Source organism: Lissotriton helveticus, chromosome 3_1 (genome assembly GCF_964261635.1).
Source record: "Lissotriton helveticus chromosome 3_1, aLisHel1.1, whole genome shotgun sequence".
NCBI classification, from domain to species: domain Eukaryota; kingdom Metazoa; phylum Chordata; class Amphibia; order Caudata; family Salamandridae; genus Lissotriton; species Lissotriton helveticus.
This window is the reverse complement of record NC_136061.1, coordinates 1,768,875,910-1,768,890,188: the sequence shown is the minus strand read 5'-3', so window position 1 is coordinate 1,768,890,188 and position 14,279 is coordinate 1,768,875,910. Positions and strand designations below refer to the sequence as shown.

The 14,279-nt window shown below is 49.6% G+C and overlaps 1 protein-coding gene across 1 annotated transcript in view; it reads left to right on the top strand.

Annotated features, from left to right (window-relative positions):
• Positions 1-14,279, top strand: part of SESN2 (sestrin 2) — a 69,739-nt gene that overhangs the window by 24,161 nt on the left and 31,299 nt on the right. Inside the window, exon 2 of the mRNA XM_078682602.1 lies at positions 10,412-10,477. Coding sequence (XP_078538728.1) covers positions 10,412-10,477 — 66 coding nt within the window. The remainder of the gene's footprint in view (positions 1-10,411; positions 10,478-14,279) is intronic.

The window sequence follows — 14,279 nt, the reverse complement described above, 5'->3', positions numbered from 1 at the left end:
GAGGGGCGAATCTTCCAACGGGAGCAGGAGACGCCGGAAGTCCAGATCGCGACGACGCTCCCGGTCCGGGGGTGACCTACTGGATGGTGCACAGTCAGATACTGCTCAGTCTGGGACTGGGACCTGAGGGGCGTAGGGCCCTCTCCTATCTCCTGCATGTCCTTCGTTTCTAGCCTGGGCTGGTGGCCATAGGGGTGACACTATTGATTGATGGGCTGGTGTGTGGTGTGGGGTGGTCTGGGTCGTGGCTGGTCCCACAGGGGATGGGCGTGATGTTTATGGTAGTTCTGTCCCGCTGCGCTTAAGCGGTGGGCCACATGTGAGTAATGGGGTTCGGGGTGCTGACCCATGGGCGGCCCATTCCTCCCATGTTCGAGGGGGGCCCAAAGGGGAGGTACTGTTAGTTGGGGAGTGTGAGGGGATCCATTGGCCTGGGGGACCTTGGGCGCTCTGTTTTGGGCCCGGGGCTCCTTATGCCGCGACAGGTACTTCACTGTTTCATGAGGTATAGGGGTGGGGGAGGGGGGATAGGCGGGGGTTTGGTAGTTGAGGATGTTGTGTGGGTGTTCGGGTGGGGGGGGGTGCAGGGTGGTTGGATAGGGATGCACGTGATTTTTGCTGCTGTGGTTTTTGTACTACTGGGTGCTTGGGCTGGGTCCGGGGATTTCCAGATGCTCTCCCACCGAGACTATGGGTGATTCTCCAGGGGCGGCGCCTGTTAGTGGCTCCATGAGGATTCTTAGCTGGAATGTCAGGGGCATGCTGGACAAAATTAAAAGGGGGGCAGTGCTGCGCTGGGGTAAGAGGGACTCGGCAGATGTCATGTTGCTGCAAGAAACACATATGTTAGGGACGAAGGTGCTGAGTCTACAACGTTTTGGTTATACCCAGGTGTTCCATGCAGGTTTTACCAGGGGGTCGAGAGGGGCGGCTGTCCTCATCCATCGACGCTTATCTTATGTTCACGAGCGCCATTGGCTTGATCCCCAGGGTCGGTTTGTGTTTGTCAAGGGCATGATTGGTGTGGAACCTGTGGTATTCGGCAGTGTGTATGCTCCCCCTCCCCTGCAGTGGTCTCTAGCGGAGCGCCTGTTTGAATTGTGGGCCGATATTCCGGACTGCCTAGCTGTCATAGGGGGTGACTGGAATGATGTGATGGATGTGAATCTAGACAGGCAGAGACTGCAAGTGGCCGCGGGGGCGCCTGCCCCTACTCGTCTGAGAGCTATGAGTGATGGGCTCGGTTGGGTGGATGCATGGCGACATCTGCATGCCAGGGCGCGTGAGTACACGTTTGTGTCGGCGGTGCATGGCTCCTTTTCCCGGTTAGACTGTGTGTTTGTATCCGGGGCCTTCCTCGATAGGGTGCAACAGGCCGTGATCCAGCCCCGTGGATTGTCAGATCATTCCCCGGTCGCAGTGCGGATTGCACTATGTAAACCCCGTCAGCCGTTCCGTTGGCGGATGTCTTCGTGGCATCTCCAACGGGCGGAATATACGACCCACTTGCGCGGTGCGATAGCCCGATATTGGCGGGAGAATTTGACCGAAGGCATGGACAGTGTGACGGTCTGGGAGGCCATGAAACCCACGCTACGGGGCGTAGACATCGCCTGGTGTGCTGCCGCCCGTCGGGGGCGTCAGGAGGCCACTGTAGCGGCTGCGGCTGCGGTGAGAACTTTGGAGGGGCAGTGTGGTGACAATGCAGGGGATGTGGCGCTTAGGCTACTTCTCCAGGCGCAGCGTTCCTATGCTTCGATCCTGCTGGATGAGGCTCGTCAGGCCTGGCTGGCCACGCGCAGTAGGGTGTATCAGTGGGGTGACAAATCGTGCACTATGCTCCACCGCCTGTGTCAGCGAACTCTACAGCCGATCTCTCTGCCGGGCCTTACGGACAGGGAGGGGATTGCTATGACGGACCCTGCTGCGCTTGCGGCGAGTTTTGCCGACTATTATAGGGTACAATACGCTTCGCGTGATTGTCTCCCACCGGAGGCGATTGACAAATTCATAGCTGACCTACCCCCCCGGGCATTATCGGATGAGGCCAGGATAGCCCTTGACCTTCCCCTGTCGGCGGAGGAACTGGGCGATGCGCTGGGACAGCTTAACACGGGCAAGGCGCCGGGACCGAGTGGCTTCCCTAGCGAATTTTACAAGAAATTTCATTTGCAGCTGGGACCGCACTATCGGAAGGCTTTAGAGGCGGCGCGAGAGGGTGGTTGCTTGCCGGTCGACTGGCGTCAGGCTGAAATAGTGGTGTTCCTGAAACCGGGTAGGCCCCCTGACAGGCACGAGTCGTATCGCCCGATTTCTCTTATTAATTTTGAGGCCAAATTATTGGCTAAGGCGTTGGCTAATCGCCTTCTCCCGTATGTGACGGATCTGGTCCACCCGGATCAGGCGGGATTTATGCCGGGCAGGGCGACAAGGCACAACATCAGACGGGCGCAGGTGGCGGTTAGTGCGATGGGGGCGACTGGGGAGCGGGCGGCGCTCTTACTGGCGGACATCGACAGAGCGTTTGATTCTGTCAGTTGGACATACCTCTTTGCTCTGTTGCCGCGCCTCAACTTAGGCCCAGTTTTTGTCTCGTACGTCCGACTGCTGTACACCGACATCACAGCCTCGGTGCGTGTCTCGGGCGCCATTTCGGAGAAATTCCCGATTGCTAGGGGGACCCGGCAAGGGTGCCCCCTGTCCCCGTATCTCTTTGCGCTAGCCATGGAGCCGCTGGCGGCCTGGGTGCGCATTGATGCACAGCTTCGTGGCTTTGTGTGGAGTGCGAGCCTCACGGACAGAATCGCACTGTATGCGGATGATGTACTTTTCTTTTTGACAGACCTGGATCGTTCGGGACCGCGTATTTTGGAGATAATGCGTGTGTTTGGGGAAGTCTCGGGACTATACCTTAACCCACGCAAATCGACCCTCTGGTTGTTGGGGGGCCGGCGCGAGGTGTCTCCTTGGGCAGTGGATCTGCAGGTGGCGGTTGGTGGCCTGAAGTATCTCGGAGTCTTCCTGTCGGAGTCTGCCGCTGTTGCCTGGGAGCGTAACATACAACCGGTGTGGGACAGGGTTCAATCCGACGTTAAGACATGGTCACGCATGCCTCTGAACATCTATGGCAGATCTGCTATTTTTAAGATGGTGGCCCTCCCTAGACTACTTTACCAACTACAGAACCATCCATACAGAGTGGACCCGCAGTGGTTCCGGCGTGTGAACTCCCTATTAGGCCGGTTTTTGTGGGCTGGGGGTGCTTCTAGGGTGGCACTGCGGACCTGCTTTTTGTCCACGTACTGTGGAGGCCTCGCGACGTCAGACATATTGTCCTACTATCAGGCCTCTCATTTGTTGGTCTTGAATGAGTGGTGGTACGGGGGCCGCGACGACCCGGCGTATGCCCTGGAACATTTTCTGATGGGAGATGCCACGCTCCATACCCTCTTGTATTCAGCGGGGCGGCGGAAGTCGCTGCCACATGCGACACAAGTGGTCTTCCTGATTTGGAGGCAGGCACTACGTCGAATGGGTTGGTGGGGACGGCTGACGGCCGAAACTCCGCTGTGGCACAACGGGCGACTCCCGGCGCTGGCTTCTTTGCAAGGGTTTGGTGGCTGGGACTCCATAGGGATCTCGTCGCTTGGTCACGTACTTACCGGGACTACCCTTAAGTCCTTTGAAGTGCTCAGCGGTGAGTTTGCGATGCCCAAGACCCAGTTTTTTAAGTACCTACAGCTTCGTCATGCGCTGGCGCCGAGCCTAGTGGAGCTGGACCAGCTTCCAGACTTCAGCCCCGTTGAGGCTAAGCTGTTCATGGGAGACCTTGGGGATAAAAAAGTCTCGAAAATCTACCAATCGTTGGTCACTCACTGCTCCTCTTCCCTGGTGTCGTTGAAGGCCGCTTGGGAGGTGGATGTTGGACCGCTGGATGAGGATGACTGGAGAGAGGCGCTGGAATCCCCCCGGGGTGCGGCTATTGCAGTACGGTTGAGATTCATACAATTTAAATACCTACATCGGGCCTATTACACCAGGGAGAGACTGTGGAGGGCGGGCCTTATTGCTTCCCCAGATTGCCTGCGCTGTGGGGCCGAGAGGGGCACATTAGTGCATACTGTGTGGTCATGTGTGGGCCTGGTCCGGTTCTGGGGTGGGGTGTGGGACTGCCTGTCGGAGGTGCTGGGGTGGGAGCTACCTCGTACACCTAGGTTGGGTCTTCTTCATGTCCTAGATCAAGTGGGTGGTAACGTCTATAAGCGCCATCTCCTGCTGTTGGGCCTTGTTGTGGCCAAGAGAGACCTGGCGAGGGCCTGGAAGAGTGACCGTGCCCCCCCACTTGGCGCCTGGAAGGCGGGCTTAGACTTCCTCATGGGGCTGGAAAAACCGGTGTTTGAGGCCAGGGGCTGCCCTAGGAAACATTACAAGATCTGGAAGCGGTGGGCGGACTACAGAGACCTGACATTAGATCCTCCCATTGTAACGGATGATGGTCTGTCTGATGATTGAAGCCTCGGGGCCCGGATAGCTCCAAGACACTTAGTGTGTTTTCTCTTGTCTTCTGCAGCTAATTGTGATCACGTGCATCGGGTTAGGGTGGGATAAGGGGTGGGTAGTTGGTACTGTTGGGATTGTGGGGGGGATACAGGGGCGGGTAGGGGTTAATCGAAAGTTTGAGCCATACGTATTTTCTACTGTACTTTGCATATTGTCGTGTTCCCCTGCTCTTGGGGTGCTGTACACTTGATCTGCTTGAACTTTTAATAAATACGGTTTTGAAAAAAAAAAAACTAGCAACTCTTCAATTTTACACTGAGGAGCTCAACCATACCTGACTCTTGGCAAGGTGCAATAATCCACCCAATCTACAAGTCTGGCTCCCACTCGTCCCCAAACAATTATAGGTTGATAGCCTTACTGGACAATGAGGCAAAGTACTTTGCAAGTATCTTACTCTAAGAACTGAGCTCTTGGGCTGACCTGAAAGGTCTGATCCCAAAAAATTAAACTGGTTTCATTGCAAACTCTGGCGCCATATCCAACTTATTGGCATTATCAGTACTCCTCGATAAAGCACTAATCTCATCTATGGTGTTTTATTGTTGTTTTGTTGACTTTAAAGCTGCCTTTGACCGGGTCCCTGGGGCTGCACTTTGGCCGAAGTGAACGAAATGGGGCATCCCGGTCAAACTTTTGAGGCCATAGTCAAACTACATACTAACACCTGAATAAAAGTTAAGCTTGGCACCGGCTCACATCTGTCTCAAAATCAAGATGACAAGGGAAGTCAAACGGGGATGTGTGCTAGCTCAATTGCTTTTTAACTTGTTCATCGCTGGTCTTTTCTACAAAAGTCTTTCATATGCCAATATCAGCATCTGCTGCACAGATCCGGCTAGAATTGGGCCTTCTAAATTACGAAATGCTTAGTGCCTATTTAAAGCTGTGCCATAAGTTAAGGCAAGCTGGAGTTGGTTCTCTCCAGTCTCTGTTATGTTCTGATATTAGCTTTAGTAATCCTGGTGGGTCCTACAGTCGTTTATTTTCACGAATGCGTTCAGCACTTATCAGCAAGCGATCTCTGGAACCTTAACCCTAGTAATACAGCTTTTAAAACCAGTATCAAGAAGCGCATCCGTATGTCGTCACATACCAGCGATAAAGTACTCTTCGCCAATCGCAAGCATGCATGGGCAGTAATCAACTCCTACCAGTTGGCTACTCTTTCACCATACCTGCCCTGCACATGTCCCCTGTACCCTAAAGTTGCGGTTTATGGCACTTAGATTGGGACAATGGCATTTCCTGAAACATTTACCACTTTGGCATCGCCCATCAGACGAGCTACAGTGCAGGGGCTGCGGGGACTTGGTGGAGTCTTTGGAGCACGTTGTATGCCTCTGCCCAGCATTGCTTGCTCAGCGCATACTAAAACTGAGGCCAGAGTGGAACAGATTGGGAGTTCGGTCTTGTAGGCAGGCAATCATCGCGGCATTGAACCCAGAGAACACTACTCTAAATATAAGCTTCACAATCTTTATTCTCTGCATATCGCAATTTCAACCAGCAAATTCCAGGCCCTGTTCCAACCTCTAGGAACGTGCAAAGGTGATTAAAACAACGGCACATCCATGAAGCACTATTCCAGCAAAATGTGTGTACTCTGCCGCAGCAATAATCTGGAACGTGACCCTGATGACCTGACGTCGACCACTGACAATTGACCGCTGCGACATCAAACTGTATCTATGCTTTGGGACACTTTACAACTTGGAGTCTTATCTGTAGTTTTTAGAAGCAATTTTATTTTCATATAACGTTTTTTAATGATTTTATGCTGCCATGTGATTTTATGTAAGTGATGGCTATTTTGCATTAGAAGAAACGTCACATCAAACACTATACATTTCGAAGATAACCAATATTTGTGTTGCCTTCCACTTCTATATGCCATGAGGAGCTTGGTTTTCCTTAATCAAAGATTTCACAAAATAAGCCCCATTATCATCCCGGCTCAGTTCGGTCCTATCTTCTGGTTACCTTCAATAAATCCCAGTTTGATCCAATGTTCTTGTCACTTTTGTTTTTTAGAATTCTTTTTATTGATGCACACAAAAATAAAAACACAGACAAACTATATAATACACTGGGTTACGTCCAAGCAAACCATGAATGATGTCACCTCTCTTAAGTACAGAAATACATTACTAATATTAATCAATGGGTTCAGGGAATTATCTGACAAAGCCAGGTCATCAGGAATGACGGAGGGAGCACAGATATCGCCCCTATACGCATTCCAAGCCCCCCAGATTCTCCCCCACTTCTTGGGCCTCCCCCTCGCCACATATACTGCCCACTCTCAACATGCACCAGTCCAGGTCTTCCATCCATTTCCCTATAGTAGGCGACTGATTTGCCCCCCACAGTTGAGCAATATTACGCTTGGCGATAGCGCATGTCAGCGTGACCCACACCTTACCATGAGACGTAAGATCAGTTGGCTCCCAGACACTCAGAAGGCACAGACGTGCTTCCAGCTCGAAGCCCACACCTCGCGCACCTTGCTATGAACTGCGGATCAATACCCCCAAATGAGTGTACAATCCCACAACACATGCATAAACGTTCCAGCCTCACCACACCCCCTTCTGCACTCACCACTTGCAGCCAAACCCATGCGCACCAATCAAGGGCCGGTAACATAGCAGCGGTGGAGGATCTTCAATTGCACCAGCCGGAGCCTCATTTGGATAGCGATGACCTTTGGAGAAGCCACCTCCTCCCTCCAGTCCTCATCGTCCAGGACCAGCCTGTCCGCAGTCCACTGGTTTCTAAGAGCCCCGAGGGGATCCACCATGTAGTTAACTAACTTTTTATAAATCAAGGAGATCGGTTTCGTTGGCAGATGACCATCCAACACCCGATCCTCCAACGGGGAAGCCTCCGGGGGTATCACTCCCTGGGGGATAGCAGCTAGCAGCGCATGTCTAATCTGCAAATAACGAAACCGCTCACTCCCCTTCAGTTGATAACTCTCCTGTAAGGTCTCAAAAGGGAGGATCCCATCCTGGCCCCACATATCTCTGACTCGAGAAATCCCTATGAGGTCCCACTTGTCAAAACCTTTGGTCTTCGATAAACTGCCCAGACATTCAGTATTCCACAGCGGTGTAGCCCGAGTTATCCTCCCCTCCCATTTAAGGGAACAGGTAGCCTCATGCCAGACCTGCACAGCAACCGCCGTAGGCCCCACCAGAGGAAACCACCCCCGCCTGGCATACAATGCCCGAGCGAACTCTCCGCCGGGTATCTGGCCGTGATCCATAGCATATCCGGGATCCAGCGGCGATCCATAAATAGCGTGGTTCACTGCCGCCAGCTGGGACGCCCAATAGTACCTCCGCATGTCTGGTAGGCCAATCCCCCCCGTCGTACCAGGGTAGCGTCAGTTTCGTGAAAGCAATTTGCGGCCTACCATCCCAAAGGAGCTGTCTCTGGAGAGACTCGATCTCCTTAAAGTACAGAGGAGGAACCAGGTCCAGAGAATTTCGGAGTGCATAGTGGAAACGGGGAAGAGCCATCATTTTGAACAGAACTGCGCATCCCAGCAGAGAGAGCGGAGCGAATTCCAACGCACCACGTCTCTCCGGAGTCTGGCCAGAGGCGGCAATAGGTTATGTTCATATCTACTCTGGGAATGTAAGGACACATAAATACCTAAATACCTGAACCCCTCCCTCTCCAATCTAACCGGACAGCCCGCTGGGACGACTGGGGGATCACCACTCAAGACAGAGGACCAACTTCGCCCAGTTAATGGCAAAGCCAGAATATCTACCAAACACCGCCAGGACGTCCAAGAAAGCAATTGGCGAAGACCGTGGGGAGGACAAATACAGTAAAATGTCGTCCGCGTAAAGTGATATCTTATCCTCCCACTCGGATGTCCACCGAAGCCCCCTAATCGACCTGTCCCAACGGACCCATGCCGCCAGCGGCTCCAGCGCCAAGGTGAATAACAGTGGGGAGAGAGGGCATCCCTGCCTGGTGCCCCTTCCCAAGGCAAAATCAGCAGATCTATGATTGTTTACAATAACCAGAGCTAGGGTATCGGAATACAACAGACGAACCCATGAGGCAAACTCCGGACCAATGCCCAACTTGTCCAAGACGCCAAAGAGATAAGGCCACTCCACCCTATCGAATGCCATGGTGGCATCTAATGACAACAAGACCGTCGGCTCATGGATCCGGGAGGCACCGCCCAGTACCCCATGCAATCTGCAAGTTAAGGGCTATATTGCGACTGGGCATAAAACCGGATTGATCGGGATGGATCAGTGTTGTGTTGTCACTTTTAATCCACCTGGTATCAGGGATTCATCGAAGGTGGCTGGGTGTGTGAATAGGACACTCCCTACTCATTGTCGGTCCGGTATTACTCCTTTCCAAATCTGTCTTCCATTGGGTTGGTATCACCACTCTGTGTGTCTGTCACTGTGATGGGGTCTCTGTCCAGGCATTTTTACATTTTGAATCGCCCATCAAATTGTACTGTATTTATTCAAAATGCTTTTTAATTCTCACATGGAAAAGATACAACTTTGTTCAGTATAGAACAGTGCTTTGCTTTTGAACTTTACTAAAGGGGGATGTTGTTTGTTTTGTTGGAAGTTCTTTTTAAAATCTGCCTCGACATGCCGAAAGACAATGTAGTTCTTAAATTTAGTAGTCTTATTACATTTTGGTCCTCTTAACCACTCAGTTTTGTATATGTATTGTATGTGTGTTCTACTTTTATGATTATTTTTTAATCCAATAAAGTACCAATTCTAATTCTACTACTGGCGTATATAGTATAGCATGACCTTGGCCAGTATGGCGGGACCTGGCTGACCCTTAAAACCACAGGCTTCAGACTATGAAGTTACCTGGCCAAGGTTGTCCTTATTCTCTGCTTGAGTAATTGTGTTTTTATCATACCGTGTGGAGAAATCCTGGTAGTTATGAGCACCCAACCTTAAATAGGGCTACATATCAGAGAGGACATGGTGCCCATATAGTGGCACTCTGAGCTTACGTAAAAGTATCTAGGACAATTGGAGATCTCGGATGTAAAATAATGTTAATTCATAAAGTACCACATTTAAATCCAATCTATGCTCTTTCTCTGGACAGGCGATGCCTGGGCCAATCGGAACAGATTCACCCTCTTCTTCCAGAAGATGCTATTTCGCAGCCCTTAAATCCTGTTCTGTCTTTCAAATGCATGAGCTTCTCGGCTTCCCCTTAATGTCACCGCTTTCCCATAACATGTAGTCTATGCCAAACACGAGTGTACTCTAAATGGATGCATCCTATATTTGCTTTGGATTATTCAGCACGGTTATTCCTGTGTAAAGACCTCCTTTCAATAGTCTTAATTTGTTTTACAATGGTAAATTATGAATTGTAACCTATATATATTAGCACTGCACTGTTTTGAGGGTCCGGTATAAGCTGTCAAACTACAATCTGAAAAAAATGCCCTTTCTGCCTACGCTGGCAGTGCTGACCCTGACAGCCCAGCAGTCCTCTTCCTCAGCTCTTAGCATGCGTCAGTTGTAGCTCCAGGCAGTCGGCCTGCTTGTCTTTGTGAGCGTGGGTGGGAAGCTGGCTCACCTGTCCTGGGCACATCCCAGAGCTGGATTCTTTTGCCATGTGTGCTGGCACCGAACCATCGGATTTGGCAGCTGGGCAGGTACCTCTGCCACTTCCGGCTAGTCCAGTCGCGTTTCTGTTTGTATGTCTGACTCGGTGGCAGGGCCGAGAGGGAGCTGGTGAGTGAATGATTTGACGCTTGTGGATGACTTATTGTTCCTGTGTTCGGGTTGCCAGTACTCATGGTTTCTCTTGTCGTTCACAGGAGCGACGGGTGAACATCGCGCAGCAGCTGATGCGGGGTCCAAGTTCCTTCATCCCCGTTGGCCAGGTAAGAGCAAATATGCTTCGGTTATGGGCAGAAGCGGCTTTCATGGAGAGCCCCGAGGGATTGGGCTGTTTTCTAATGCAGGTCTTAATCACCGTCACATCTTTCGTTGGATTTGGGGGACACTGTTCTGTCTGCAGAGAATGTTTTGTGCTGTTCTCATTTTTCCCTTGTAAGTCTGTGGTGTGGGTCACGGTGACACTGTGCGGTTGGGGACAGAACTTGGAGCTGGTGAGTGCGCCTCCTTAACTACCCCTTACTGCTCTGAGGGAGTTGGTGTTTTTTTGTAATAAACTGTAGACAGCTGCTTTTAATATTGATAGAAACGAAGGTTCTTACTGACACAAGGTAAGACCTCTTGATTTTAAACTTTTTTATATTTACATACATAGCACCAGACAGCCCTCTCTATGCACGAGTCTTATATTTTTCCTCTGACCAAGCTCACTTCAGCCTTTTACTAACTTGACTGTGGGTGACTGCATTCTGCTCTTTCAGAAAGAGTGCACCTGGGGCCGTATTACGTTTTGGCATTGATTGCGCTCAACGCACCATTGAAAAGGTGCGCCAACAATGCCAATGGCGCCCCATTATGGTGAATGAGCTGCCCTGGGGGCAGCACATTCATGTGAAAACAAGGAACAGCTTTCTCTGTGTTTTCAGAGTGCAGGCGGGTGCAGTCAGTGACTGGCCCTGCCTGCAAGGGGATGTCTGAGGGGTCCACGGGACCCCCTTTACCCACTGCAGAGGGCTGCTATCAGGGGGGGCACTGTCAGTGCACCACCTTTTAAATAGCGCATGGTCAGTACCGGCTTTTGACTCTGCGCCCCTGTCTGTAATATGGCACGGGCGCAGAGTTAAAGCAATCCTCTCGTTTGCATAGGGCAATTTCCTAAAAAAAACTAATCAATCAAAAAGGCATTCACACCAGGAGGCAAACTGTTAGCCTGTCTAAATCCAGAAAATATCCAGCTAAATTGTCGTCTAGTAAAATTCCTAACGATAGCCGAACAAAAACTGCTTAAGACTACGCAAGACAAACCAGGCTTAGCCTCCACGTTCTACCTATCTCTGGGAATATGTCCCAAAAAAAGACCATCCTCTCGGATTCATCTCTAATCACCCTGGGACCATGTATGCTGTATGTAAACGCACTTCAAATTAAACTATTATTAAGATCTGGGTTCTGGCCGATGTGTTATGATGCTAAAGTCACAGCAGGTTACCTCTAAAGAACATACAATAATTTTAAGACCGACTGTACAGAACCTTTTTTTTCGTATAAGACTTTTAATCGCAGGACCCTTTCTACAAACCTAGAAACGCTCAGACAAATGTTAAAAATGCTAAGGGCTTTAGAGCCGGACTGAGATGCTCATAATTTTATCTTTTATATCTTTTATTCTGTGTATTTGACTTGGTTTTACTGTAAGCAATGCTTTTAATTAACTATGAAAAAAATAAACTTACTTACCTATGCAAAGGATGGAACACCCTCTATTGATAGCGCAGGCGCACTTTAAGAGCTGACGCTATTATAGAAGGGGACTCACAACCGTCTGCGACCCCCTTCTATAATACCAAAGTGCCCCTGGGGCGCGCAAGCTGCTGCAAATGCCTGTTGCGCCCCCGGGGTACCTTATGTAATACGCCCCCTGGGCTCAATGTAGTTCCCTTCCGTGTCAGGGACGACTGTTGTAGTGTGCTTTTTAGCCCAGGGATACTTGTACTTTTAGGAAGTGTGTGTGTGTGGCAGGCATGGGAGAACGTTAACAGAGGGGCACACTTAACGGGCCTGCATGACAAAAAAGTGAAAGTTAAAAAAACAAATCCGGGAGTTGTGCGCCCGCTAAAAATTTTTAAAAGCACGCGACGGCAAAAGTGAAAGCAGGCTGGCGAGTGGTGTGCGATGTGCTCGCACCATGAGAGAGATGGCCCCCCTGCTCGTCATTGTGCGCGTAACCGCACGCTCTATGCCAGACAAAAAGCTGTGGTCGGCTTTTTAAAGCCCACACACTAAATGTCTCGCCAGAGCAGCACATGTGCTGGCTCAGGTGAGACTTAAAAAGGGCTGTCATCAGAATATTCAGGAGGAAAACTTCACCAAAACAAAGTACTATCAATCCGACGAAACCCACGGGGCTCACTTGCCATCACCTTATTATTTAAGCTGAAATTACACAACATAACTTTAAGAAATTAGACAAGCATCAATTTAACAGCCTCTTGATGATAAATAAGGCCCAAGTCCAAGTAGTGTGCAAGAGCTAATGTCTTTTTTTTAAATATACAGAATAACATAAAATGAATTGTTTGTCTGGCTTTCCATTACATGGGCAGCTTGAAGTTCAAAGTCCACAAGTAAAGTTTGGGGAATACCACGAGATAGAGGAGCTGGTCTAGACGTAATCTAGTTAGCAGGAACCTACCCTGGCTATTGGTCACATTGACAAGGTATCCTTGGATCACCTGTGAGGGTACACCCATACAGTATCTATCCACAATGGACTTTGTTTTTCCCCTGACACTCCCTGATGGCTCCATTGCCCCATACATTTTAATTCCCTTTTTCTAAACTGCAACATACTATGATGTAAAACGGTTGGGCTACTGTCCAATTCTTGTAGTAATGTTAACATACTGATGGTATCTTTCCGTGGTGGTAAAGTTCCAGGCAATCCCTTATGTCTCTAGTGGATTTGGTACCATGTTTCATCCAAATACTTTGCCACCTAGTTAGTGTGTTAAGCTTAATGGCATCTTCCATGCACCCAATGTCCAGTTGTTATGTAAAATATAGGTAGTGGTCGGGCTTGGAACCACCAAAAGCCTATGTAAAAATATATTTTCTTGTGTCTAACACATTAGTTCGTCCAACCCCAGACTGAGGAACCATGTAATGCAACTGAGGGGTGCTTCCTTTTATACAATTTCGTAATTTCTTGAAGGGGTTTGCTACCAATCTTTTCAGCAAAACTGAACTGCTCCAATGGTTCTTATAAATGTTAGGTTAGCAGTTTTCAAGTGTGGTGTCCAGTCTCCTCTCTGTGAAAACCATATGCTGTGGTAACAGTCTTTACTTTTAGGTTTTGACTCTGAACTCTTCACCTTTTTTATCTTTTGCTTCATACCATGGCTTAGGTTTTTGTTAGGTTAAGTTTTAGATCTCTACCCTCCATTAGGGACTCGTGTGCCCTTGTATATTTATTAATAATGAGGTGCAAATGTGTACCCTGCTCCACTGTGTATTTCTTTCCTAAACTCATATTGTGACTCTGCCAGTATGGCTTTTTCCTGAGTCCAGGCTTCTAACCTACTTATGGTCATCCTACCCATAGTTTTCACAGATGAGTCCAAAAGCAAAATCAGACTAACACCTCTAGCATTGCCTTTGTCCCCTCTTAAATATAGCAATGATCACACTTGCGCTCCAGGGATTTTGGGATACGGCCTTTCATGCTGGGTTAAAATTGGAACCCATAAGAATGTGTATACTTTGTATCCTGTCATGCCCCAGTGCTTTCCCTGGGGCACTACTGTTTAAGGCTGCACTGACTTCCTCCATAGTTGTCTCCAGGGGCACAAAACCAATTATGTGTGGGTGACCCAGGGGCATGTCCATGGCTACCTTATTGGCATAAAAGATGCTACCGAAATGTGTAACCCAGGCATGTGGTTGAACTGAAACCATAGTAGGAATAGAATTTTCGTTGAGAGGCTGAATTTATAGTTTTCCAAATTAGGTTATCACCAGTTTCTGCTGCCTATTTCAAATCTTCCTGCTCCTGAAGGTCCTTTTTAGGTC